This window comes from Perca fluviatilis, chromosome 21 (assembly GCF_010015445.1).
Source record: "Perca fluviatilis chromosome 21, GENO_Pfluv_1.0, whole genome shotgun sequence".
NCBI classification, from domain to species: Eukaryota; Metazoa; Chordata; class Actinopteri; order Perciformes; family Percidae; genus Perca; species Perca fluviatilis.
Window position 1 is genome coordinate 11312615 of NC_053132.1, and position 27002 is coordinate 11339616.

The following is a 27002-nucleotide window of genomic DNA, read 5'->3' on the forward strand; positions in this document are numbered from 1 at the left end:
CATGGAGATGGTAGAGTAGCAAAAGACCCCTGTGAAATGGCTGTTGTTCATAATAGAATAAAAAGGATATGACCAGGGTTGTTCTTGAAAGTGGACTTTAACAATATCTTATACAGAGGACTGTAGTGTGCTGCTCCGGTGTAAATGTGGCTTTAACAAACACCTTTAGTAGCATGCCAGAGGACTAAAAACAGCCTTAACAGGGAATATATTAAAAGCAAGGCAAGGCAAGGCAGCTTTATTTGTATAGCACATTTCAGCAACAGGGCAATTCAAAGTGCTTTACATAAAAACAATTAAAAAAATGTAAAACGAGAATAAAAGTTACAGTGCAGTATAAGAAATTAAACATTAAAGAGCAGTTAAAACCAGTTAAAAATATAAAAGCAGACAAAATACGAGATTTTAGGCTGCTAGTATGGGACAATGTATAAGCCGTTGCTCTATACACGTAATCCACCCGCAATCCTCCCAGAACGGGCCAGTCCCACCGGTCTTACTTTTGAATTCTCTCTATATGCTCATATAGATTGTCATACAGTTTCAACAATGCAACTTCAGTATAAGAAATGAACAATTATTTAAAGAAAGGCAACATCAAAAAGAAAGGTCTTCAGCCTTGATTTAAAAGAACAGAGTTGCGGCAGACCTGCAGTTTTCTGGGAGTTTTTTCCAGATATGTGGAGCATAAAAACTGAACGCTGCTTCTCCCTGTTTAGTTCTGACTCTGGGGACATAAAGCAGACCTGTCCCAGATGACCTGATAGGTCTGGGTGGTTCATAGCGTAGTAGCAGATCAGAAATGTATTTTGGCCCTAAACCACTTAGGGATTTATAAGCAAACAAAAAGCAAACAAATCCTTAGCCTACATCAATTTATTTTGTTTAAATAAAATCCTATATGTGGACAGAGTAGGACACCCTTCACAGAATAAGAGCAAAAGAGGTCCGATATGCACACAGTAGCACCTCAGACACTGAATAAGGCCGGTGAGGAGATATCAAACGCCTGTTAAACGCATACCTAATTTGTAATAAGCTGTGATCAGATTGGAACAAGGCCAGCCAGGACATTTAGAGGGGAAATACACATCAGTTCAGGTTTAGCAACCAAGTATACTTGGTAGGGGCTCTAAATAGACTTGGGGGTTATTATTCAGTTTAAGTGTTCATATTCATAATGGCCAACTAATGATGGTCATTTTAAAAATCCGGATGGCTTCCATTGTACTGTGACCGTCCCACCACTTGCAAGAACTTCCAAAGTAAAGCTCCAACTATCTAAACAAGCATAGGTCTTGGTGTTTTGGGATTACATCCCATGATTCAGCAGCCACTAAAAGCAATTTATTATGTGACCGTTTCCCTTCCTTTCACTTTGTATTGGGTGCACGGTTTCGCTGTGCAGGCGGTGATGGGACACCTTGTGATGCAGGCCACGCTCACGGCGTGGAGAAATGCGTGTTCAGCTGAAGTTCAGGTGATGGAATTAAAGGCAGTGTTTGCAGCGTGATCAGCCTTTTGATCGGACAAACAAAGATTATGTTCTTTCTTGTGGTCAGTCGTCTGGGCCCAACCGTCTTTAAAGCCATATATCCTGCAATAGCGGATTTTGGGGGAATTTTTAGGGTTGACCAACTGACCAGCAGACAGAATGACCGATATAATACATGCTAAAAACAGGCAGATATTAGATACATAGAAAGGAGAAAGGCTGGGAGAGATAGACCATGAATGAGAGAGGATGAGGCTAAGAGGGAGAGAAAGAGATTGTTTTTATTCACAGCTTTGTCTTTTTTTCAAGAGACCCACTTTTCCATCACAGTAGGGCATTCATCCAGCACATTATTTTGGATCTTCTATATAGCCCACACATGGCAACAGCTGCTTATGATTCACAGTTTGTTGTGAGTGAGTGAGCGAACGTAAGAGAAAACCAGACCAGGTGGGATGTAAGTCCCGCCAAAATAACTAGAGATGCACCGATTGACCGGCCAGTGACCGGAATTGGCCGGCCATGACCGGCGACCGGCAGGTCAGTCTGACATATGCCGATTTTATGCCGGTCAAATGCACTCGGGCGCGCAAGATCAGCGCACCGCTGCTCAATCAGCTGTTTATGAAATGTAAAAAAGTCGTAATTATACACTGCTCTGCAGAGCCGTCTGCTCTACTGATCTCAGGCGCTCTCTCTCTCCCCTCTGAGGCTGAATAAGTGGAACATGAAAACCGCGGGTCCCGTGAAATATGACAACTACAGTTTATTGGAAAATACTGGGCACACTGACTTTGATGAATTTACTGTTCTATATTTACTATCAGACCCCAGATGAGACAAGAAGCTAACATTAGCGAACGCTGTGGTGACTGTCCCTCTGCCTCTGACATCCGGCTGCAAGAGACTGTGTATTTAAAAGAGACGTTGTATTCCTCTGCCACGCTGTATAAACCTAATACATCCATGGTATAAACGTTACGGTTTAAAACGCTTTCCAGGTTAGTGGGGATGCATACCGCTCAAAACCACATTAAAAACGTAGTAATCTTCCCCCAGCGTTTAGTTTGTTGCTAAACTGTGTGTAAAATGAGTGGTGCGGTTATGTTTTCATGTAACGTTACTGTTGACGTTAAAACAGGCTTGCGTGTGTGTTTTGAAAAATATCTTTATACTGCAAGGCTATATTTATTATATTAAGTTGGATATTGGATGTGAAAAGAAGGAAATCGTTCTAACATTGCACTTTAGATGTGTGTGAATTTCCCACACCAGGAGTAATTTATATAGTTCTATTTTATAGAGATCGATTATCTATTCAAAAAATGTTCTATGCAAAATGTAAAATGTTCTATTAAAGAAAAGATAGAAAATAAATATTTGTGTGTGCTGTAAAGTGGTTAGAAAAAATGAAATCGGAATCGGCTAAAATCGGTATTGGCTGGCCTAACCCAAAGAAAATCGGAATCGGCCTAGAAAGTTGTAATCGGTGCATCTCTAAAAATAACCAAAACCCACTGGGAGCGAGACATGTGAACAATGTAAGTATTGACTGGTGAGGCTGAGAACTAAGCAATCACTGGTAAACCTACTGATCATCTGTTTTGACAAATGGCCCACCCACGCTGTGCTATCAGCCATGTGCGGGGTGCTGAGAGTTGCGGGGGACGTATGTTGATGCGAGTACTCACACGTAGGAAGGAGGGGAAGCCCATGCCGTAATAGCCTACGGCAAAGTAGTCAGGTTTGGGCCGGATGACCTTCACTATGTTCTCATAGAACTGGGCTTGCTTCCGCTGTTGGGAGATACAATGGAAAACTTCAGTTTCATGGAAAACATTTTCTTATTTTGTATAATCCTAACTGTGGATTTTATATGCATATGTATGCATTTTTGTTTACTTCTGATCTTGTAATATGTTTTGTGACATCTCTTTGATGTTGTTGCTGCCTATCTAGACAAGAACACTCTTGAACTAGTGATTTTAATCTCAATGAGGCTTTCCTGGTTAAATAAAAATAAAACACAACAAAGTCTTCTTTCTTTGTTCTTAAAAACTCAAGTCATGTTCTCTAGATTTATCATTGTAGAGTAATAATAGTCCATATACTGAAATGTGACAAAGACCATTAAAGTTAAACACAAAAATGATGTCACTTACCAAGGATGCGCTGAGCTGCTCAAAGTCAAACATTTCATTCTCGTACTGTTCAGCCAGTTCCTTTCCCAAAATGATTGCCTCCTCCCACATCTATCGGGCACACACACACAAACAGAGAAAGTTAGTAAATGAACTATTTATCAAGATTCAAGCTGAGATAAACCATTCCTTTTTAAGTCCGCTGAATAAAACTAATTACCTCTCCCAGGCAATGGTATTTAATGTAAGCTTTTTTGAAAATAGATACATGTGAGTTCTCTTTTATTATGTCAATATTCTTTACTTTTTTTCTTTGATCAAAAACACTAAAACTCAGAGGCAATCCTCTTTGGGAGAAGCACATTTATCATGCATTTCCCCTTGAGACTCATCCACTGCAGTGGAGTGGTGTCACAGATAGATGGGAGCCACTCAAACATGTTGAAAGGCTTCTAAGTGGCTTTCTGACAGACTAAATTGGGCTGAACTGATCTGGGCCAGGCTGGAGGTGGACCAGGCCCAGGGTGCTACTTAGATCAGCCAGCCATCAGTGAGAGTGGTGGTGGCAACACTATCTGGGACTGCTTTCTGGATGACTCCGATTACACTCTTTTAGAGACAGTCCTCAGTTGATACCACCCTCTCTGGAGTGTTGATGTATTCTTTTAGCCACTGTAACACTTCCTGATCACTCTGGTGTGTTTGTGTGTGTATGTTTAGCCAACGCTTTTTCAATTTGTCATCTCCCTGGCCATATCCTGCTGAGTGACAGTTGGCTAGAGAACCGAGAGTGGCGGCTGCACCCCAACACTGATGACACATGCACAGCCTTGGGACATCATCTCTGAGAAGCTCTGGCTGCGGTCCTGCAGACTCATTCCAGGCTTAGCTACAGGCTGAAAAACTGTTTTTCTCCTCTGGAACAAAATATGAAGAGTGTTGAAGAATTGCACAGGCCTTCCGGGTCCAACACAAGTAGAACATGTCCTTAATTGGAGGTACATATTAATGACCTGCTTTTCACGTCACAACAGGGTGGTATCATACAGAGATGGTATTAAAGTACCTCACTGAAGTGGTATGAAGGAAAAAGAGAAAGCAGGCGAGATGAGCAGGAAAAAAGGTTTTATGAAATGTAGGGGACAACACAAAAGAGCCACATTAATGCTTGTGTGGTGTGATATGCACTCGTTCGTCCATAAGAGCATCAGCAAAAAGAAGAGGATTATTTACAATCCCAGTCCTGTAGAAAAGGAATTTGAAACTTCCATTGATTCCTTGCCAGAAGAGGTATTTAACAGAGATGACAGCATCTAAAAATACCATCCTCAGAGTCCAGGATTTATCATGATTATGACCACTCTTCTGCATGTGCGTGCCAGAATGTGTGTGTGTCTTACCTTGCCCTTGTCGAAGTAATTGATAATCTGCTGGTAGAGCTGGTCCTTAAGCTGTCCTTGAGTGGAGGCCTGGTAGCCGTCTCTCTGAGTCAGGTGGGCTGCACATTGCTCGTCTGACCACTACAGAGGACACGTTAGCACTGGGGTCAACACTGTGCAATACAATACGGGAACAGGTGACAAGAAATCAATCACTGAGTTATGGCCAATGCAAATGGGTGAGATTGATCTGTAATTCTTTTTAAAGCTGCCCTGCAGGGCAAGATGGAAACTTGAGACATGGGCAATGAAACATGTGTCGATACATATTGAATGGCTCAGAGAGGGCATCAGTGCAATACATGGCTTTCTCTGGCTAATATTTGCTGTTATTGATTTTAGCACAAGTATCCCCACAACCCAAAATAGTGCTCTGGTAGGCTAGCCCCGCTGGAAGCCAGTCCAGGGACGTGGAGCTATGGGAGCTGAGAGAAGCATCACTTATGCTCATGTTCACAATAAACATCAGATACAATTGAGTCATGCAGCAGCGTAATCTTATTCATTACAAATTCTACTTGATTTTGTAAAGTGTGGCAGGCAGGGGAGAGTGATGAAAAAAAAAGAAGACAAAACAAGACTGCAGGGGTATTGTTTTGTGCTGACCATGTACTCCATCATGGCTTTTATTCACCCAGCATGAAGAATAATGAGGTTTCTGACATGCTAGAGCAGCTTGGCTAACAGGGATATGGACAATCTGATTGGCTTCTGTGTCGAGGAAGCATACTTCTATGCATGCTGCCAGGACCGATTCATTACCAGCCCATTTTAATTAGGGTTCTGTAGTGTTGTAAGTAACTTGAAGAGTTAAGATCTCTGTGAAAATCGGACCAAGTTTTGTGTAAGGAGGGCTACATTTGAATAGCAAAGCCAAGCAATTTGCATATCCTGTGCTGGAGATGGGTGAAAAAGTAATTGCTCTGCACATTGTTGCTGTGGCATGAGGAGGGATGCTGGGAGGCTTCGGATCAGGTTATTGATTCCTTTACCCCTGAAATGCAGCATTTACAGGGTAAAAATGATCCCTGTTTATTCATGGATGGCTGGTGACCCTGCATCGACAGAACTGAAGTGCTGATACATCTCTGACAATACTCAAAGGACCGTATATTCATCAACCCTTACTATACTACTGCAGGTACTCTACTGGAGGACTAATTATTACTACTTGAGACGCTTTTTACTCTATAAATGTTGGTGGATGCAGAATTATGATCCATCCTTTAAACATTCAAGCCTGTTTACACGTGCCTGTGTGTGAATACAAAAGGGAGGACAGTGACTTCAAAGATTACACAGGACAGAAAGGATTTATCCAGACTGGTGAAACAGAATTAACCAATTTCCAAAATACAATAGTGAGTCCCTCTCTGAAGGTATGATCAGGAATGCCACAGCTGCTGAGAGATGAGCAGAATTAAAATAATAATAGCATAAACAACTCCTGCAAATGCTGTGACTGCTCAACGAGGAAAATGTGATTCAGTCACAGCCTGCTCTCCCCTGTCGGGACTTGTACAAAGGCTGATGCAGCCAGCTATTTATGCAAATACAGATGAGATGTTGGGTGCAACCATTTTGGATAAAAGGCAGAGAGGAACAACTCCAAATTCAGGGTATACCAAACCCCCAACTGGGAATAGACACTGCAGCGCTTTGTGTGAAAAGCTCCGTGTGCGGATGTGATATATTTTTGTCAAAGATTAAAAACATTCAGGACCTTCACACCTCAAATTCGAGAAATGAACAGAAAGGGGTGATCTTATAATATTGTGAAATAAATGCTTCATGATAACTTAAAAATATTTATGTAACGAATTTAAGATATTGCACTAAAAGTGTGGTAGAAACTTGCTGCCTTTTCCACTTTAAACCAGAGGCGCCTTTGCACTGAACTGTGTGATTTATGGTAGAGGATTCTTCGCTTCCAGCTGACAAAGAGGACAGTAAAAGTACACCTTTATCTTGAAGCACCTCAGGTGGCTGCTGCTGCTGCTGCTTTATCCTCTCCTCTTTTTTTTAAGAAAAGATCAGATACTACCAGTGATTTGCATCGACTATGCAAGGTGAAAAAGATGCTGCTCAGCAAGTCTGCCCTGTTAGCAGCCATCTCATGCCATGGTGGGATTAAAGGGATGCGGCCTTATCTCTCTAAATCCTATACACATTCAAATTCACAGATATACACTTGTTTAATACCTGAGGTTAAATGCCATCTCCCTGACAATGGCTTAACAGTGTATTTAGGTTTGGTTTGAAGTATTCATGAGAGCGAGTATGCTTCTACATTTATTTGCTGTTGATATTGTGTCTGTGCACCTTGAGCAGTTTGGCGTGCAGCAGCAGAGTGTAGGCAGCCTCTGTGTAGTTGTCACATTCTTTGTGGAGGTCACACAGCTTGTACAGGTACCTGGCAGGAAAAAGCAATGATTTATGGGTCATGTCTGGCTGGGCTTCTCATACATTAACAACAGACAGAAAGTTAACTCCGCCAGACTAATGCGCTTGGACCGCCTCTTTCACCTCAAATAAAGCTTGACAGACAGACAGAAAACTGACTGGTGAGATTGTGGAAATGGAAATGTATTTGAACAAAATCAAATATTTTATTCTGGATCCATGAATATAGCTGGGAAGAAAAGGGTTAAAATGTAAAGCAATAAGTCTTTGGCAGGTAAAAATGTAATTTAGCACAGAGGCTCCTAATGTACTGTATTCTGAAGTACCATAGTGGTGCATGTAAAATGCCTTAAAAGGTTTGAATATCCAGAAATCTGAACATGTTTAACAGACACAAGGCTTCATATGACTTACCTGATGTACATCTCCTCTCTGTCTATCTCCTTGTAAAAGTTCTACAGGAAGGAAAGAGACAGATCATTAAAATGGATTCAAAATGGTTCATAGTCTTCCAGTGACAACAATGTCATTGTACTGTTTACAAAAGGTGAAGTGTAGCATGCTTACATTGCATAACTCTAGAAATCACTCGACAGTAGATCATTTTTTAATCATTTTAAAAGAACAATATTTTTATTTTGGCAGTGTGACAACTTCATTTTCTAAAATATGGATGAATAACAACCTCCTGGTTTGCAGCAGGAAGACGTAAGAAAAGTAAGTTTGGTTGACATCAGAATCACAGTGGGATGCAGTCAGTCACACTGCTCCCCTGGCTAAAAATAAAACTTACATTTTACACAACCTGGTACAGCACTGAGAGAACATGGCTTAGATAAATGCTGAATATGGGCCATAGGCCTGTAGACTTGTCAATGCCAGTCGTCATGTGAGACAAAACTGACATTTCAGTGTAAGATAAAATGTCACTTCACAGAGAGGTGATTCAGATGAGCTGCTGAGAAAAAGAAACAATCTTACGAGCACGTTGACAGTGCAGCTCATGCGGTTTTCTTTGTTCTCGTCGTGCATGATGGTCCTGTAGTCCAGCAACCTCTCCAGCAGACGAACCACCAGAGTAACGAAGTTCTCGCCCGTCTTAGCCAAGTACTTGTGCTTCCTGCAGTGCTCCAGTAAACTGGTGTGCGTTTGTGTGGACCCGAGGGGGGTGTTGTGGATGTGGAGGAAGAGAAGCCAAGGGAAGAGAGGAAAACAAATGTGAAGCGAATTTAAGAGACTCTTCGACAGTTTAAAATGTCAGACATTTGCCACTAAGGATTAGAGGGATCAATCCTTTTTTTGCCCATTAAAGCAGAATTAGCATCCAACTGCGCTGAAAGCATATATCACAGTGGCAAACTGTGAAAGTCGTGTGATCATCAGCCCACTGATTATTTTGAGGAGTGCCATGTTGCAATTACCTAACTTGTGAGAGGCTCACGCGTAATCCTGCCCATTAAACAGCACTTACATTTTCTGAAAGAGAACTTTGTACTGCTCGTCTCCGCGGCCCCCCTCCACCTCGTGATCCAGCTTGGTGATGATCTCGTTCTCAAACTGCAATTAGACAAAGCAGGCATAAATAATCAGTGTAGCTAATTTTTCAATTCATTAACGCCATGTCCCTATCTCACTCTCGCTCTCTCTCTGCATCGAGGCTTAGCTGAGGGGATCTGTGCTTCGACTTTAATCTTCCCTTTCCTGCAGCCCAGCTGGTTGTGAGCTGGTATTTTCTGTTCATTATTCTCTTATCCTATTATTATCTGTATACATTTAGTTAGAACACAGAACAAGGCTGCATCATGAGACACATCTGCTTTACGTCTGCTCGGTTTTTGCTGTGGCTTCCAACAGTGATGCATGGACCTTATTTCTCTGATATTTGTATGTAGCAGCTGTATAAAAAAACTGGTTTTATTGTGCTGAACCAAACACATTTTTGCTCACGTCTTTATTTGCTCGTGTGTTAGCCAGGCAAAAATACAGAAGAGAGGAGAGTGCAGCCAAGTAAGAAAAGATATAAATGCTGCTCTCTGTTAAGCCAAGGATTTACAACACACATACACAGGAAAAAGACCCAGTAAAGGGAATATTACTGGCTTACAGCATAAAAAAGGGGTCAGGCCAATGTGAAATTGATCACATTTCACTCAAGGGAAAGGATGAAAAGTTGCATTCACCTCCAATGAGCAAGATCCTGAGTGACGCGTTGACTTAATATTAGCAGTGCTCCCCTCCCTTGAGAGAGGAATGTTGGTAAACTACAACTGTCTTACACAGGACTACAAGGCTGTAATCATTGTAAAGCTGCTTTACAATTTAATACAAGTACAATATCTGGGCACCCACATAAACATCACTAAGCTGAATACAGCCTGAGACATCTTGTGGCTGAACAGCTGTAGCCAAACGGATTTCCTGGTGCAGAAAGGCTTAATTTTGCACTGTAACGGGGCATAACTTTAAGATTCACTTACCATGGCTGTTGATAATCAGAGCACAACAAAATGAGATTTGCAGAATTACAAATAAGCTTGTGGCTATGAAACTATTTTGTTTGTTTTTAGTCTGTTTAGTCCTACCCAGATTCCCACACCAACATCAACTACTTTTCATGAAGTCATTTGCAGTCCTTTTACTTTGTCATGTTTCAGAGGACGCACCCGCTGGAAACTGCATGTGAAGTGGAACTCGCACTGCATCATGTCAAAGAAGATGGGGATGGTGGCCTTTCGCAACTCGATCTCAGGAACTAGTGTCATCTCCAGGATAGGACCCACCATCTCCGGAATAAATTTTATCTTGTGGGGCCCTTGGAGAGGAAAAAGTACATTTACATATAAATACCCAGTATACCTCACAACTCATTTGTAGACTTTTCATTTCATCATTTCAGTCAGTTTCAAGCACAACATGTTGATCCTAACGGGGCATGAATAATCCTGTGCTACAGATTTAAAATTAGCTGTTCCAATCAAACACAACATTTGGCTTCCTTGTTTATCAAGTCTCTCAGCAGAATTTTCCATGACAATCATGCGGTAAATAACTTCAGGTAAAAAATTAAAAAGATGCTCATTAAAAACCCTGTGAATGAGTCCACCTAATCTGGTGGAAAGCTCTAATTAAGGGATCAGATGGTGTAGGTTACAATGAGAAGCCTTTAAGGCAGGCACAGGTGCCCAAATCTAACACCACAATCCCCTTCCACAATTTCATCCCTTTGATAATTTACTGCTGAGTCTCTCTCATCACACAACACAAAGCTAATTAACACATGATTGTCTATATTTAGCTGCTGTTCTCTGCTGAGTTGACTTATAATGACTGAGAGTACTTAGTTGGCAGATAATCCTAAACATGAATAGTGAAAAAAATGTGTCAATTGCCGACATTCTACTGCAGAGTTTGATTGATCTTTAATGGTGAATTCATTCGGGGGGAAAAAGAAAAATGTCTTTGCCTCTAAGTGAAACTGAACAATATTGACACAAGGAGTTGGTTAATTACCTAGATTGTACCACATGTCCCTGATTTCAAAGCCAATTTGTCTTCTCATGTCCTGGTACCTGAAACACAAAAACAGGATAAAATGTTACACAAGCGTCGTCAATTTATTTTGTAGTGTTTTTTTGGTGTGCTTGTTGTCTATGTAGCCTTCTGCCAGCTGTAAACCAAATTGCCCTCCGGAGATAATAAAGATACATTAAACTTTGAATCAAATCATAGCATGGAAGATAAAAGGACTTGGGCTCAACTGATTTAAAGAAAGGCTCATGTGTAAAATGAATGCAATACAAATATGCATTTGCTGATATGAGGTAGTTCAATTAACTCAGAGTAGGTTCACTCCGAGTAAGGCTCGTGCACCACCACTACAAAAAGCAGCATGAATGGAGCCATGATACTATGATTCACCATGGCAACAACCACAAAAGAATTGGTCGGCGTACTTTACCCCTCTGGAACTGGAAATACTCATGCGCACATACAGCGAGTTTGAACATATATTTCGTAAAAAAAAACAAAACAAAAAAAAAACAACACGGCTGTGAGCGAGAATTGGCTTGGGAGAAAATTGCTGCTCGAGTCAATGCTTAAATTCCAATATAGTGTATTAATTTCATATTTAATCACAAGTATAATATTACTGGTGAAAACTGGTGGATATGAGGACGGATGAGGTTATGTACATATTTGATGGACTGTGAAGAAAAACGATACCGCTCAAATAGGTTAGTTTTCTGGAAATAAAAATATATCTATAGTCAGGGCCTCAATATCATCTGCCGACGTATGATTAACTTCCTGCAAAGTAATACAGCTTCTATATCCACGGGATCGTCGACAAAAGGACAGGCCATGTTTGAGAAAAAAAAAAGTTTTATAGTCTGCCTAACACAGTTAATAAACCAACCCTGGTTTTTTATTCATGCAGATAACAAACCGCACGAACATGCGCCTGATACAGACTGAATGAATGGATGAGGAAATGAAAGAGCGCTGTGTCAGAGGGAGGAGACGGAGAGAAACTCGAGGTTTATTGAAGAAAACCTGCTCCCGACCTGGTTAGGTTCACAGGCTCAGTTACCATAGTAACTGACTCTGAGGTTAAGTTACCTCTCTTTCTGAAATGGGCTGGAGTAACCTCTCTCTCTCTCTCTCTCTCTCTCTCTCTCTCTCTCTCTCTCTCTCTCTCTCTCTCTCTCTGGTTTGATTAACCTCCCTTTCTGAAACAGAAAACCCAGAGTTTTCCTCATCTCAGCGTTAACAAACTCAGAGTTTTCACTAAACCTGCTTTCTGAAACGGGCCTCTGGCCATGGTAAGTTAGTTTGATTTGTCTTTTGGTGATGTTCTACAACGGTTACAAATGCACATTCAAATTAATTATTTCCACTCATGCAAGTTCGCAATATACACACATGCCGGCTGTCAGCTGTGGTCTGTCTTCTGCTCTGTGTGTATGTGTGTATGTATTAGACAGAGGACAGAAGACACGAGGCAAACTGTTTGATCAGTAGGATTGGGCATCGAGAACCGGTTCTAACTCGGAATCGCTTCAAAAATTCCAATGGAATCCTTTCTTTTTTTGGAATCGTTTGGAAAATTTGGTTTCCAATCCGATCATCATTTTCAAATTTAACATGCACAAGTTTTGGTTTCCGTAGCGGCCAGATGCTTGTGTTGCAGCCATGGAGCACAGTAAGGGGCGCTCTAAAGTGTGGCTGAAAAAACCCAGTTAAACTATATATTATCACTGAATAAAAATAAAAACGTTCTATCTGTGAAATAAGCATGTGACCCGTTTCAACTCCACCCCTCAAGGAATCAGAATCGAAAATCGATAAGAACTGGAATCAAAAGAAAGAATCTGAATTGGAATCAGAATTGTTCAAATCACAATGATGCCCAACCCTATTGTAGCCCAGTCATTTTATGAAAAAAGGTAGAACAAATTGCAACAGAAACAAACTCAACCCTTTTTGTATCCTCAATATGTCCCGAGTAAGGAAAACAAAGCCCCAAAGAATCCCATTAGGGGAAAGTTTCGAAAAAGACCCAAATATAGCCTATTATAAGAACAGGACCTACCTTTTGTCTCCTATATTCTCCTTTCCCTTGTCTCCTGTTCTTCCCTCAGACTCATCCCCCAGAAACAGTCCCACGGACCCAGCCCCAAACCCCATCTCTGCAATAATAATTAATAAAGGCTGGTTTAAAGTACTTCTTCCCGCCTCTATGTATTAATGCTCATGGGTAGCCTAAATGGGTTCCACTGTTATATGTCAACAAGATTCAACAAGACATTTCACCTGGCTATACCCAATGTTTAGATCTGTTGTGGTATTTATGCAAATTAGCACATACAGTACGTAATTAGATTATGCACCGTTTGCCCATGTTAACAATCAATTTAAAAAAACTTGTAATACATTTCATACATTTTGTTTGTCGTGTATGTACGTAATCAACTCAGTAATTTTCATGGTGATATCTAAAGGTTAAAATTTTTTCCCTATTCACGTGAGAATAGGAAAAACAAAGAAAAAGAATGAATAGGCGTATGAATAGGCTATATTTGGGTCTTTTTCAAAACTTTCCCCTAATGGGATTCCTCAAGGCTCTTTTTTTTCCTTACTAGGGACATATTGAGGATACAAAATCAGTTGAGTTTGCTTCTGTTGCAATTTGTTCTAGGTTGACCCCCATTTTGGCTTAAAATGACTGGACTATTGATCAGACAGTCTTTGTTGGTTAGTTCTTTGAGAGGTGTCAAGAGCCCTTATATAAAACAAAGATTTGCAAAAGAAGCTGGAAGGATCGCTCCCAACATTTTGTCTAGCTTTTTGCAAATTAGGGTTTATAAGCTGATCAGCTCTTCCATGTCTAGGTCATGAACCAATCTCCACAGCAGCTTGGAGCCTGTCTTCGTGCCTGTCACACAGGCCCAGTTCAAAGAAAGGACAAATAGTGAGTGGAAAGGACAGAGAAAGAAAGAAAGACAGACAGTGTGAATGATAGAGAGACTAACAGTGGAAACAGTAGGCAGAGAGGCAGAAAGTGAGACCAGTTCTGTGAAAACAATCACACGAAGTTCGTTCTTTGAAAACCAATTGGACAATGGATAAGAATTTATCAGCCTGAAATTGTTTTAAGATCAAGAACATAGAAGACACACAGATAACAGTCCTGAGAGAGCCATTTCTGACTGTTTTACTCTGGTATTTCCACTGGTCTGGTGTAGCATGCTTTAGCAGCACCATTGCATGCTGAGAAGTAATCAAATGTATTTTCACTGCTGGCCCACCATGGGGAATTACTGCACTGAACCACAATATTGTGGTTCTGTTTTGAAGTAGTGCTGAACTGTCACACTCTCTGCCCTTTAACCAAAACGTGAGGTCGCGTGGCTGATCAGACAGCTGAATAGAAGTTGTGTGCAAAGTTGATGGATAAATCTATCCTACAGTAACTGCTACTGTTCTATAATATGTTTAAACATTAATTGAGATTAAAATGTCAAAGAGTGCCACCTTATAAGGCTTGGTAATGTGGAAAACTGGTTGTTTTTATTTGGTTAAAACTACCTCACAACCTTGTACAAAAGCTAGTCTAGCTTTGCCAGACGTTCCTCCACAGCGCTGCTGAGGAGGGTCTGGCATTTGACATTTCTTTAAACCAATCACAATTGTCATGGGCGGCGACAAGCACCGGGCAGAGCCAAGGTGACGCTGCAAAATAGCCTCGGGAAGGAACGTGTTTTGGTGGAACGTGTACGTTCAAATGATGTTTTAGTCGTGCAACAGAAAACTCAGATTGGACAGATAGTCTAGCTAGTTGTCTGTCTGGATTTACTCTGCAGCGATATGAGGAGCAGTTAACCATAATAGTCCTCATAAATCTTCTGGACATTCCAACACAAAGAAAGCGGAAGGTAACATTTTGGAAGGACATTTGAATCCGGCGGAATTTCTGTCAGCAACGGAGCAATCTCCAAAGTGGAACGTCGTGGATATAGACTAGTACAAAAGCTAGCTATCCTCCTAGAGAATGTTGTATTTTGAAAATACTAGCAAGTGTGTGAGATTGTATAGATGTACTGCTGATTTTACTGATTTAAATCTAAGGTATGCAAAACTAACTGCAATGCATCTGCAACACAATAAATCAAATATCTGACACCACTTTGAGAGGCATTTAAAGTTAGATGTGGTGTCAGAGGCATTAATAACTTTTTCTCCCTCCAGACTCATGTCCTGTCCAGCTGGTGGTGCTGCAGGCGACTGCATTGTTTGCCTACGCCAAGAATCAGGCCTGTCTGACGTCAGACTATCACACTGAGTGACTGATGGAAGCATAGTGGCACCTCTGTCTCCTCTTCCTAGCCCACTGATGGCATGACACCTTGGCATGACATTGCAGAGATGTAAAAAGATGAGAATTTAAAGTGTAAGCGTGACACCTCTCCAGACCTCTAATTAATATACATTCAAAGCCTCTTTCACACAATGTAACATGTCAGAGCACCTTTGAGCCCTGATGGAATTCTGAAACCCAATTGATTGGTTTGCCAATATTGTACAAAGACACACTAATGTATTTTGACTGAGAGGAGAAGAGCATTGGAAGAATCCTTAACGAAGAAGCTGCATCACCTCTTTGTAGTCAAAACACTTTACCAAATTTAGCTGTCAAAGGGAGGAGTGCTGTCCAAGGATTGATCTTTAAGCAGAGTATTGGCAAGATGATAAAGTATAAAAAGACGCCTGCCTCTATAAATTACTGTAAAGCTGCATGCATTATGTATTACATCTTTGACTGTTTTTGCCTCTAATCCTCACTTTAATGTGCTACGTGAGAGCATGCATGTGTGTCATTGGAAGCATGCGGCTTTGTGTCTCTACATATGGGAGTGCAGATGACTGTGCAGGAGGCATCATGTCCTCATCTGAGCTGAGGCAGATGCAGGGTGCTGTTCTGTCACACTCCTGTAGGCAGTGAGACAGGCAGCTATGACTGTCGGCTGTCAGGACCTACAACACATACCTGTCAGCTACGGGGCGGAAAGCTCTCGGAGAGGTTGACTAAGAACAACAGAGGGAGAATAGAGGGACAGCGGTGAACAGTGAGTGGATCTGGGGCTCTCAGCAGCTTGTGCTATGTAATGCCACTGGGTAAGAGGGCAAAGAGCAAGAGTGAGGAGGAAGGAGGAAACGGATGTGGTGGTATGAGGTGATGGAAACAAAAGAGATGGGAAAAAAAAACACAGACAGGGTGGCAGATAGAGCAAGAGCGAAAAAGCACACACAAGTGATTGACAAGCAGTGGCCTGTATGAACAGATGGATAGATCAAAGCCTGAAGCAAAGCAAGTGTGAGATTTTCACAAAACTTGACAATATGACACTTCCCCCCCCTTCTCATCACTCATTTGCGCATATCATGATGCATGCTCATTTATCCAGCTCTCTACATGTGTGTGTGTGTGTGTGTGTGTGTGTGGCTGTATTTCCACTATCATTGGCCAGAGCCCTTCTACATGAACGGATAAAGGAAAACTCTGGTTTCAAAACGTTGACCTTATTTTTGTGGTTGATTTGTATCTGTTAACATTGTTAACAATTTAAAGTAACTACTGGATATTATTACTTTAGAAATGTGCACATTATAAAAGGTGGTTATGACAAACTATCATTAAACTTAAAGGAGAATTCCGGCCAATTTTTACGTTAATCTTGATCGCAATAAATACGCGAGTACAGTCAATAGAAGAAGAAAAAAACGAGCCGAATCGGCGTTCCATGTAGTTACATAGTCACTGATATGGTCATAACCACTACAAGTTTTCGTCGCGAAGGCATGACCTGTCCTCTGGAGGACATAGCCAGACCACCGTGCGCTCACTGGATTGTTTTCGGAGCGGGAGGCGACAGAAGCAAGGATCCCGGTAGGGCCTGTTGGCGCAGCTAAGGGAACTACCACACAGATTGACAATGCCAAGCCTCCTACTCACCAACACCAGTTTGATCACACAAAAAATGCATGAGCTACAAATCCACACGGAACTGTTGCGTGATGATTATCACAGAATAAGCCTGGCTGAACAAACCTATCGCGGACGGCAGCTAGCAGCTAACTGCTAGCAGGGCGAGCTAGCTACCGGCAGGATAGAGAGAGGGTAGGTGAATTTAAACAATGTCTGAGTTGAAAATGCATCTTGTTGTCACGTACAGGCCCTGTTCATGTTGCACAGACATTTTAATTGCATTTTGTGTCTGTTAAGAGGCACAAAGGCACTCTAAAACTTGCCCTGAGAACTGCCGTTTTAGCTCAGTGGAACCTCGTAGACGTAGCCGCAGCTACTCCGTGTTGACCCCACCGATTCGGCTCCTTTTTTTTTTCTATCAACTGTACTCGCATATTTATAGCAATCAAGATTAACGTAAAAATTGGCCGTAATTCTCCTTTAAGTAAAACTAAAATCATGTTATTTGGTAATTGTAAAAAGAGTACTCAGGTACAGATAGCCTACAGGTGGACGGTGTGGACATCGAAATAGTAAATGAAAATAAGTTTTTTGGTGTAATAATAGATGACAAAATAAGCTGGAAATCTCACATAAAAGATGTACACAACAAACTTTCAAGAAGCATTTCCGTGCTCAATAAGGCAAAACACATTCTGGACCACAAATCACTGCACATTCTTTACTGTTCACTCGTATTACCATATCTAAAATACTGTGCAGAGGTTTGGGGCAATACTATCATCACTATTGATATTGCAAAAAAGAGCAATACGGATAATAATAATAATAATAATAATAATAATAATAATAATAATAATACTGGGTACAGAGAACATACAAACTCATTATTCCTAAAATTAAAAACACTGAAATTCAATGATCTGGTTCATTTCCAAACGGCACAAATAATGTTAAAAGAAATAAAAAACATACTCCCTGGCAATATTAAAAAAAATATTTCTTAAAGTGATGGTTCGGAGTAATTTCACCCTAGGGTCCTTTGCACCATGACCTCGAGCCAAACACCCCCCCAGAAGCTTTTTCACCTGGGTCTAACATTGGGAGAGTTAAGCGTAGAGTAAGCGTTATCAGCTGAATACCTTAAGCGCAGAGGCTAATGGACCACGTTTGTATCTCATAAATGGCCCACTAATAATGCTGAGAAGCATGCAAGCGTCTACACTAGTATATATAGGTTATGCACTCATAAAAGCGATGGATTGGAAAGTTTGTAAGTACACCAGAAGTTTATGAACATTTGCCTGCTCTTTCGCTCTCTGTTGCTGCTGCTGCTACCTGCAGTTAGGCGAGTGCTTAGGGCCGTCTACAAATTACTACCCGAAGAGATACAAAAAATATTTATTAATTTAATGATTAAATAAGGTAATGTCTCCAAACTTACCCCAATTATTAAATGACTCCTGCTAGTTTGACGCGCACTTATAAATATTTTTGTTGCATCTCTTCCTGTGGTTTTCGTTAATCTTTAACAACAACAACAACAGAACGGAAGCAAGCGGGCAAGTGTTATTTATACACTTCTGGTGTACTAACTTTCAATCCATCGTTTATGAGTGCATAACTATATATATAATTTGTGTAGACGTTGGTATCATTCGAGAACGTGTCAAATGAGGTACAAACGTAGCGATGAGTCCAGTAACAAGCTTTCAGCTGATAACGCTACGCTAACTCCGAACGTTAACACAGGTAAAAGGTGTTTGGCTTCCGAGGTCATGGGGGCAAAGACCTAGGGTGAAATTACTCCGAACCATCACTTTAATGTAGATGGGGGATATCATTTGAGGGGAGAGTTCTTTTTGAAACGTCTTTGTATTCGTACAACGTTAATGACTTTTTGTATTTCTATACGTGGAGTGAAATTGTGGAACGGACTGAGTACATCGTTAAAGCAATGTCCAAGTATGACCCAGTTTAAAAAAACGGTACAAAAATATGTTTTTCACAAAATACAGGGAGGAGGAAGGATTTTGATCAGATTGATTTATTTGGTTACTTACATTTATAAATTTTTTATGGTCAATATATACATAAGAAAAATGTCTTTACGTTGTCGTGTGTAAATATACTTAAAGGAAATTGTAAAGAACGTGTTAAATATGATATAAATACTTTATGATGTAAACATTTACCTATTCACGATGATTATTATATAGTAGTGGAAAAGGGAGTAGGATTAAATAAGCTTTTGCTTCTTCCTATTCCTTTTCGGACATGTTAAATTAATATTTTGTTTGTTTGTTTTTATTATTTTAAAATGTTCGAAATAAAGCAATAATTAATTAATTAATTCATTCATTCATTCATTCATTCATTCATTGTTTTCATCAAAGTTGTTTTTTGAGGTCTGGAAACGCATGGCTACACACAGATGCATTTATCATCCTATTCAGGCAATGCAGTGCATTAGCCTGTTGTCAGTATGCTGATCTGAATGTGAAAAGGAAATGAGGATCACACCAATAATGGACCAGAACAACACTGGGGAAACTGTGTGGCGCAGGAGAAAAGCTGATGCTAAAGAGCCACGCTCGACACAACTCTGATTTCACCCCTCTGTTCTCTGCTCCCAAGCAAGGCACAATAATTGGTATTGCAGGCAGGACTGACAGTTCATGCGCCAGCACACAGGGAAACGAAATGCAGAGATGGAGAGGTAAGACAGAGAAGGTGAGTTGTAGGTGGAGGAGACAGACACAGGCACTGAGAAGGAGAGTGGGTGGGTAGAGGTAGAAAGAGTGGGTGAAAGAGAAATTGGCAAACCCTGTACAGTATATCCTCTTGGGTTGCTCTGGAAGCTACCTGGTTGTATTTGAATGACACATTTGGGAATGTCAAATAAACAGTCTGGAAATAGAATGGCAGAGTTTAGCCCTTTTTCTGTGCTTACGCCAAGAATGGCAGTTCTTGTGTATCCAAATCAAATAGCTGTTTCTTTCGGGGGAAGGCTGACAAGTCGAGAAAGGCAGCATGGGGGTGGCTGGGAACGTCTTGTTTGCTGTGTTTGGCTGTTTGTGTGGGAGCTTATCAGGTCCGATAATAAAGCACTGACCAACGAGGAGTCTTGCTGTCTGGCAGGGGCCAGTGTGATGAATGCTTTAGTGACAAAAGCTCCTCCAAATGAAGATGAGAGCCAATATGCTCCATGTCTGCCCAGAAAGCATTTACACATTTAGCTGCATTACCAGACTCTATGAGAAATACTAATGTAGACACGGGCAGTGGATGAACGGTACATGTCTAAACTTTGTGGATTTAAACCTTCAGCCATTTAAAAACTGTAATATCAAATATTCTCCCTTTTATCTGCTGAGAGAATAACAAGGAAACGAAGCAGGAAGGTGATGTTTTGAGGAGGAACTAAAGACCTGTATCCTACATTTCCAGAAGGGATTCCCAACTTTGACTAACACCTGGGATTTGAGTACAAGATGTGCTCTCCATAACCTATGAGGCTTAGCTGCTTTGTTCAGAAGGGCGAACAACTAGAGCAGCCTCCAATGGAGCCGTAGTGTGTTGGGTATCCCTGTGAGCCTCCGTGTGATGAATTATATAAAGCCTGCTCATGCTGCGGAGAGCCCCTGGGCTGTGTTGATGTGCAACGAGTAGGCCCTGTGGATTGAGAGAGCGCTCATACTCACTTCTGGAAGATCTTGGCTCTTTTGTCACTTGAGAAGTTCTCCAGCTGCAGAGACTCCTGGGTGAGGAAGGCTACAGCCAGGTGAAAGTAGTTGTTCCACAGCTGACCCACATAAAGACAGACAGAGAGTGTGATGTTAAAAGAATAAAAGTGTATTTAACTTGCATTTAAAAAGCAGTTTTACAACAACATCATTCAAGACCACCGCACACTATGTTTCATTAAATCAAAAGGTTTAGATGCGATGGGTGTACTTGTCCCAGTGGTTGGGGATTTAGGACACTGGTCTCCAGAGCGCACTCTCAATCAGACAATGACAGCAGCTAAAAGGAGTGCTACTTCAGCCACCTTTTTTCAATGCAAATAGTCCATTCATGCATAAGAAATAAGTGTCCTCAGTGGCACACTTCCTTATGGGACTATCCAGGAGCCAAAATACATGACGATGGCTGTAAAAGATAATACTGTATGTGATTCTATCCAGATATATTATCTTTACACCACTGAGCTGTAGTTTAAAGTAAAGAAAACCCAACACTTTATTCATTACACAAAGAGAGCTATAAGTCACACTAAAACAATGTTAAAAAAATCAAAATCCAAGGCTTTAAAAGCTCAGCAGTTTAGTAGGTGAGAGAATTTACTTAATTCAATTGGTCAGACATTTTAAAAACAAGCAGAAAATGTTGCTTTATTCTAGGGGGAGCAGATAAAATATTCACATAGACATCAAATTGCCAGCCATTACACAGTAATTGATGTTCCAACTCCACAATTTTTATGTCTACTGAATTCTGATGTTTTTTTTTCTCTCTCCTCTATTCAGAAGGTCCAATAATGCTGCATCTGGAACATTAAAACAGCCTCTGTGTGACACTGCAGTAAAATGACGACTTAAAAAATGCCATCCAAAACATTTCCAAAGCTGCTGTTAATAGTACTTAAAACGACAAAGAAAATCGTCTTTAGAAGGGGGGGTGGGGGGGGGTTCGGCTCTTACCTGTAGCTCAAAGTTTGTTTGATCCAGAAATTTCTTGTTCAACACTGCTGCATACTGATTAATGGCCCGCAGGAACACTCTGGAAAGATAAGAGGAAAGTGTTTGGATCTAGTCTTCTTACTAACGAAATAAGTTTTCTTTCGACATTTATAATACGGATATTGCACATTCTATAGTATCTATTTACATTGGCTTAAAGGTCACTTTCAGACAACTCTGTGCATTCCCTACTGAAACCACTGCTTGTTGATCAACTAGCCTCCAGATATTCATATTCACACCCCATGCAAACTGCAAATCAATGTACACAACACCTAAACTCATAACAAAATGTCATGTAACAACCTGCAGGAAATGCACACATATGTGCCATGTTTAGAAAATGCTAAACGCAATATACAATGACCTCCATATTCTTGTATAGTATATGCACTCAAATGTACACGTATTATAGTTACAAAAGCGATAAAGCAGATGATAAACTTAAAGTCCACTACACAGACAATAATGTGTTTACTGACAAAAATTATATTAAAAAAGTTCAATATTATTATTGCATTCATGCATTCTGTCTTTCACTGAGTTTTGTTTTGTTCATGTATAATTCCTTAGCACCGTGGAAGACTATGCCCTGAACAAAAATACATAGAGAAACAAATGTTTTATGGCTAGAGGTAGGCAACAAAAACTACTTGTTTAAGGTCGGGGAAAGATTATGATTTTGGATGAGAACCCTGATATTTTATGTCAAAAGCTGAGCACATTGCACACTCATCTACGGCACTGAATAAATGGCGCTACTTCCTGCACTGGGCCTAAACGTTGGCCCTGGATTTACATTGTATACTTCAGAATCAGCCAAAATTAACTCATTAATTGGTAGACTGAACAGTAGTTTTAAAGAGAATGTTTGTCCTTGTGAAAAATATAGCGCTGAGAGAACAGAGGTGAAACACAGGTTCAATCTTTCTCTTTGGCAGACTAAGGTACAGAAGGGGCTCGAGGCACTCCCGAAAAAGATTTGATGAGTAGATCTTAATGAGAACGCTGTCTGATGGGTTAATCCACTCTGATGTTGCAGAATTAAATGTTAATAACTTAAGTGGCATGAAGCTTTTACGGGGGAATTATGATTGCTACTTACAGAGTCAGAGGCCCATCCGCTATTTAACTTCATTCCCTGGCGGAACCAGCCATACAACATTGTGTGTACTAATCTCTAAGAATTATCCAGAGGGGGGAAAAAGCCTTATCATGAGTGCAAGAGAAAAAATGTCGTCTAGCACAGCATATTCAATAACCTGGCTTACTTTATTGAAGGAACCCTCCAGGTTCTTGTGGTTTCTCAGTCTTAGTTCCTACTTCAGTTGGGGTGAGCATTTTCCACACAACTGCTTATCAATACGGCAACAAATGATTTCCAGAGGGAGCTTGTAAAGGTACATCAGAATGTGTGATGAAAAAAAATGGCAAGGAGAATTGTTATGTCACTAAGGTGGATTCCATCAGGGTTTCATGAGAGGACAATAAAGCGGCAAAAAGATATAGCGCTCATGCAACTAACACTGGTAGGTGAGCAGACATCTGCTGCACAGCCAGTTCCAAGAGAGCCATCCTCCCTTTGTCATGATCCAAGGTAAACCCTTATTTCAACTGGGCCTCAAAATGCTCACACATCATCTTGGAGTCTCTAAAGGCCCAGACACACAGACCAGACGGCCGACCCTCGGCAGAAAAGGCAGTTGGACTGATCAGTCTCCCCGATTTGGTCCAAAAAGTGCCTCGGAACACACCAAAGCGACGAGACGAAATACGTCTCCATAACAGCAGGCGGCACTAATCTGTGTTGTCGACCACGTGGCCATGCAGTTGCTGAAGCTGTCTTCATTTCAGATCGACAAAGGTCAGTTTAAAAGATTCTCATTCCGCTCCCCGCTTCCAGGTTAGCACTCTACCAATCAGATGGGTCATTTGAGTCCGAATGCCGGCAGTGCCCGCCCCGCCGATTACACATGTCAAATCGGCCAAAATGAAGGCTGACGGCCCCTCGGACGGACAAGGGAACGGAACACACCAAACAGACTCGAGTCACTGACCTCGCCAGACTGTCCGATGGCCAATTATCGGCTTAGAGTGTCTCGGGCTTTACTTTAGGTTTCAGCTGCGAGGCAATAAGGGCCCCTATCACCTGGGTGCTCAACCAGGTGAGCTACGCCCAGATCTGTGTTTTTTTAAGCTATTTGCTGACTAAATGCTATCTCGGGCCGATGGGTAATACTTATTAAGAGTCACCTTAATCATTAGCTGGAAATGTTAACTGTCATTAGATGTCCATTTCTCTTGCTCTCTGGCCTCAGAGTAGGAGACCCCCCCCCATCTCCTAAGCACTCAGACAGCCCATTACCACCATCCTGTCTGCACAAGCACAGGCTCCCCCCTCTGCACACCTCGCTCAATTTTCTGCAGCTGTGAACATGTCAATATAGTTGATAAGCTCAACACTGGACTAATGTTTAAATGTGTTTCCATCCGCTAAGTAAAAAAGGGGGAATTTGTTGTTTGTTTTGAATAATAAAACGACAAGTGACTATGGAATAAGAACAGCAGTCACTGAGCTAAGTTACATTGGCCAGAGATTGCATTAAATACTGGTGGAAATTCTCATTCTTAAGAATGGTTTAATTTTATGCTTAAATTATGCTTGAGTCTGCAGATGTTATGAAGGCTAGTTTCAGAGTGTGGTTTTTATTTCTGATAATAATTGGTATTTTAGGTAATGATTTTACAATCAAATTATTACCAAAATTACCATAATTGGTATTAATGATGTTGTGTTAGTTAACAGCAACTGTCTGCTACTATTTAAGTTTTTACCGTGCCAACCTGTGTATTACTGGATGCCTCTGCTAAGAGACCACAGATAACATGCTTTCAGCTACTGTATATTTGGTTAAAAAATATATATTATGCATCGACCTGTTAAGATACACAATAAAATGAAATAAAGAAATACAATTCATATGATTTCAGAAATCAACAATACAAAAATCCATGTCAAAATAAGTTTGTAGGTATTTTCCTGTGAAAAATCAATGAAAAATCAAAAAGATTGGGCCTCATCTATAAGCTGTATCTAAAGGGACAACAAAAGGCACAACTACTGACCTACAAAACCTAAATCATCAGAGATGGTAATGAAACATCACTAATCGTAGGCTAAGGCCATAGTTTTCACTGACCTTTAGCCTAATTCAACATTGACAGAGGCTAGTTTATAGGTGAAGGGTGAAATTGGTTCAACTGAACTCATTTATAATCAATCACAAATAGCTCTACAATCCTACAGACATTACCAAGGTAGCACACAGTAAGGAAAAGAGTGAGATCAATACTCACAGCTTCTGGCTTAACATTACTCAACAGGCAAAAATGCTGCTGTAATCAACCATTTCTGCTTGATCTGTCTTTCCAGTAGCACTTCTTTACGGTTCCACTACAATTGGTTAATGATGGTGGCAGATGATATCTTCTGTACGCTATACGTGACTGATCTGCAGTATCTCTACGCTTCAGTGACATGTATCCATAAACATGTTTTATGAGTGCCTCTCCCTCATGTTGCCGTTCACACGATAATGTAAACTCCATTACCTAAAAGCATATTTGAAGCCAGCAGTCTGCCTGAGCTCAGACATATAATGGGCTTTAATGAACAGACAGGACAGTTCCTCTGTGAGCACATCCTGCCATTAATTAAAGTGAAAAACTTAATGAGGCGGATGAAAATAGAATATACTCTCCCTTACAGTGGGCTCTGACTAAGACACTCCAAAAAGGCCATTTCAAACAGGATAACAGGATAAAAGCATTCAGAGGTACTTTCTTGAACTTTGGAATATATTTTTTTTCATGTGGGCTAAAACTTTAAAATTGTGGTCCTTAAATAAATGTGATATTCTAACAAAAGCTCTACTCTGTCTGTATTTGAGTTAGTCCAAGATGAATTATTCATAAAAAGATGTAATTACTGTACAATCTAGAATTAATTGCCATATTGATTTCAGGGAAAATTCTTTGCACAGACACAGCGAAACAAGTAAGAATCGGGTCTGCATAGAGAATAATAACTGCATGTTAGACGGTCTGTGGTGCCGCTGCTCTTTTAAGCTTGCATTATTAACAAAGCCAAATGCCAGGGGGAAGATGCTTGGCTGCCTTGCAACATCTGTGATGGCTGGTCATTATGCTGCAAAAGGAAAATAAGATGCAGAGGGAGAGACAATCACAAACCAGTTCTTTATAACTCAATTACAACTACAAGCAAAATGCTAATGACTGGGAAATTTCAGCTGCTACTGTAAATGTAATCAAAGACTTATCCGACGGATTTACGCCTTCAGTTAAGACATCAACCATTTCTGGGGACACACTAGCAATGTGTAATTCCTTAAATCAGCCTGCACTCTTACAGCTTTCGTTTTTTTTCCATCTAAAGTTCAGCAGGGAAATCAAGTTGGCTCTAATCATCTCCAGAAATCACACGCTTCCCTATTTTTGCTTAAGTAGTCAAAAACGTAAGTTGGAGATCCTTTAACTTTTTAATTAGGCAGTCCAAGAGCAGTACAACACCTCCTAAATATTAAAGTAATTCTGATACAGTATACATATGGCATCATTGTGATAAATATGCTCCATCAAACTGTCAGTGTCAGAAAAATCCCCCCATTACCGCTGATTGATGGGTGCGCTGTATTTCAGCACAAAAAAACACTAACTTCCTGCCTGCAGCTGTGGTACACAGACTTGAGCTCTGTCAGATAATGTGCACCACAGACACCTAGCATATATATGCTAATGAAACGTTATCAGCAGATCATACTTGCTAATTGAGTTCAGAGAGCATCCCAGATAATGATCACAATCTATTTTGCATACTATTGCTATAATAGCTGGCATATCTGCCTGTGCTCAAAGATAAGGCGAGGTCAAAAACCTTCATTATCAGACCAATTTATTAAATTAAGTATCTTTCTTTCACCTGAACTAATATTAGATCGATTTATCTGTCAACATATATTAAACCCAATTATATCAGACTCTTGATAAAGTGTATCATGGCATTGCAGATACTGTAAACAAGGCTGTAAGACTTTATACTGAGCAGTCCAACATAGGGAAGCTCTTATGACTCAAACATATCACTAGGGTGAGACAGTGCTGCTGTCAGCAGTTGCTTACTGAGAGAAAAGAACTCACGTCCTCACTCCACTTTAACATGTAACCCACTTTTAGCAATAAGGAGCTCTTAAATCTAGCTAGGATGATGGTGCCAAA

General features: G+C 40.7%; 1 protein-coding gene across 7 annotated transcripts in view; it reads right to left on the bottom strand.

Moving 5' to 3' along the window:
- Positions 1–27002, bottom strand: part of dock1 (dedicator of cytokinesis 1) — a 190657-nt gene that overhangs the window by 29736 nt on the left and 133919 nt on the right. For 4 of the 7 annotated variants that reach the window (XM_039787800.1, XM_039787798.1, XM_039787795.1 and 1 more), the window contains 11 exons: positions 21669–21747; positions 20670–20770; positions 10989–11047; positions 10118–10290; positions 8950–9035; positions 8460–8616; positions 7893–7933; positions 7398–7488; positions 5037–5156; positions 3658–3747; positions 3187–3291 (listed from right to left, as the gene is read on the bottom strand). In XM_039787800.1, coding sequence (XP_039643734.1) covers positions 3187–3291; positions 3658–3747; positions 5037–5156; positions 7398–7488; positions 7893–7933; positions 8460–8616; positions 8950–9035; positions 10118–10290; positions 10989–11047; positions 20670–20770; positions 21669–21747 — 1102 coding nt within the window. The remainder of the gene's footprint in view (positions 1–3186; positions 3292–3657; positions 3748–5036; positions 5157–7397; positions 7489–7892; positions 7934–8459; positions 8617–8949; positions 9036–10117; positions 10291–10988; positions 11048–20669; positions 20771–21668; positions 21748–27002) is intronic. The other 3 variants (XM_039787801.1, XM_039787797.1, XM_039787796.1) reach the window with 1 other exon arrangement.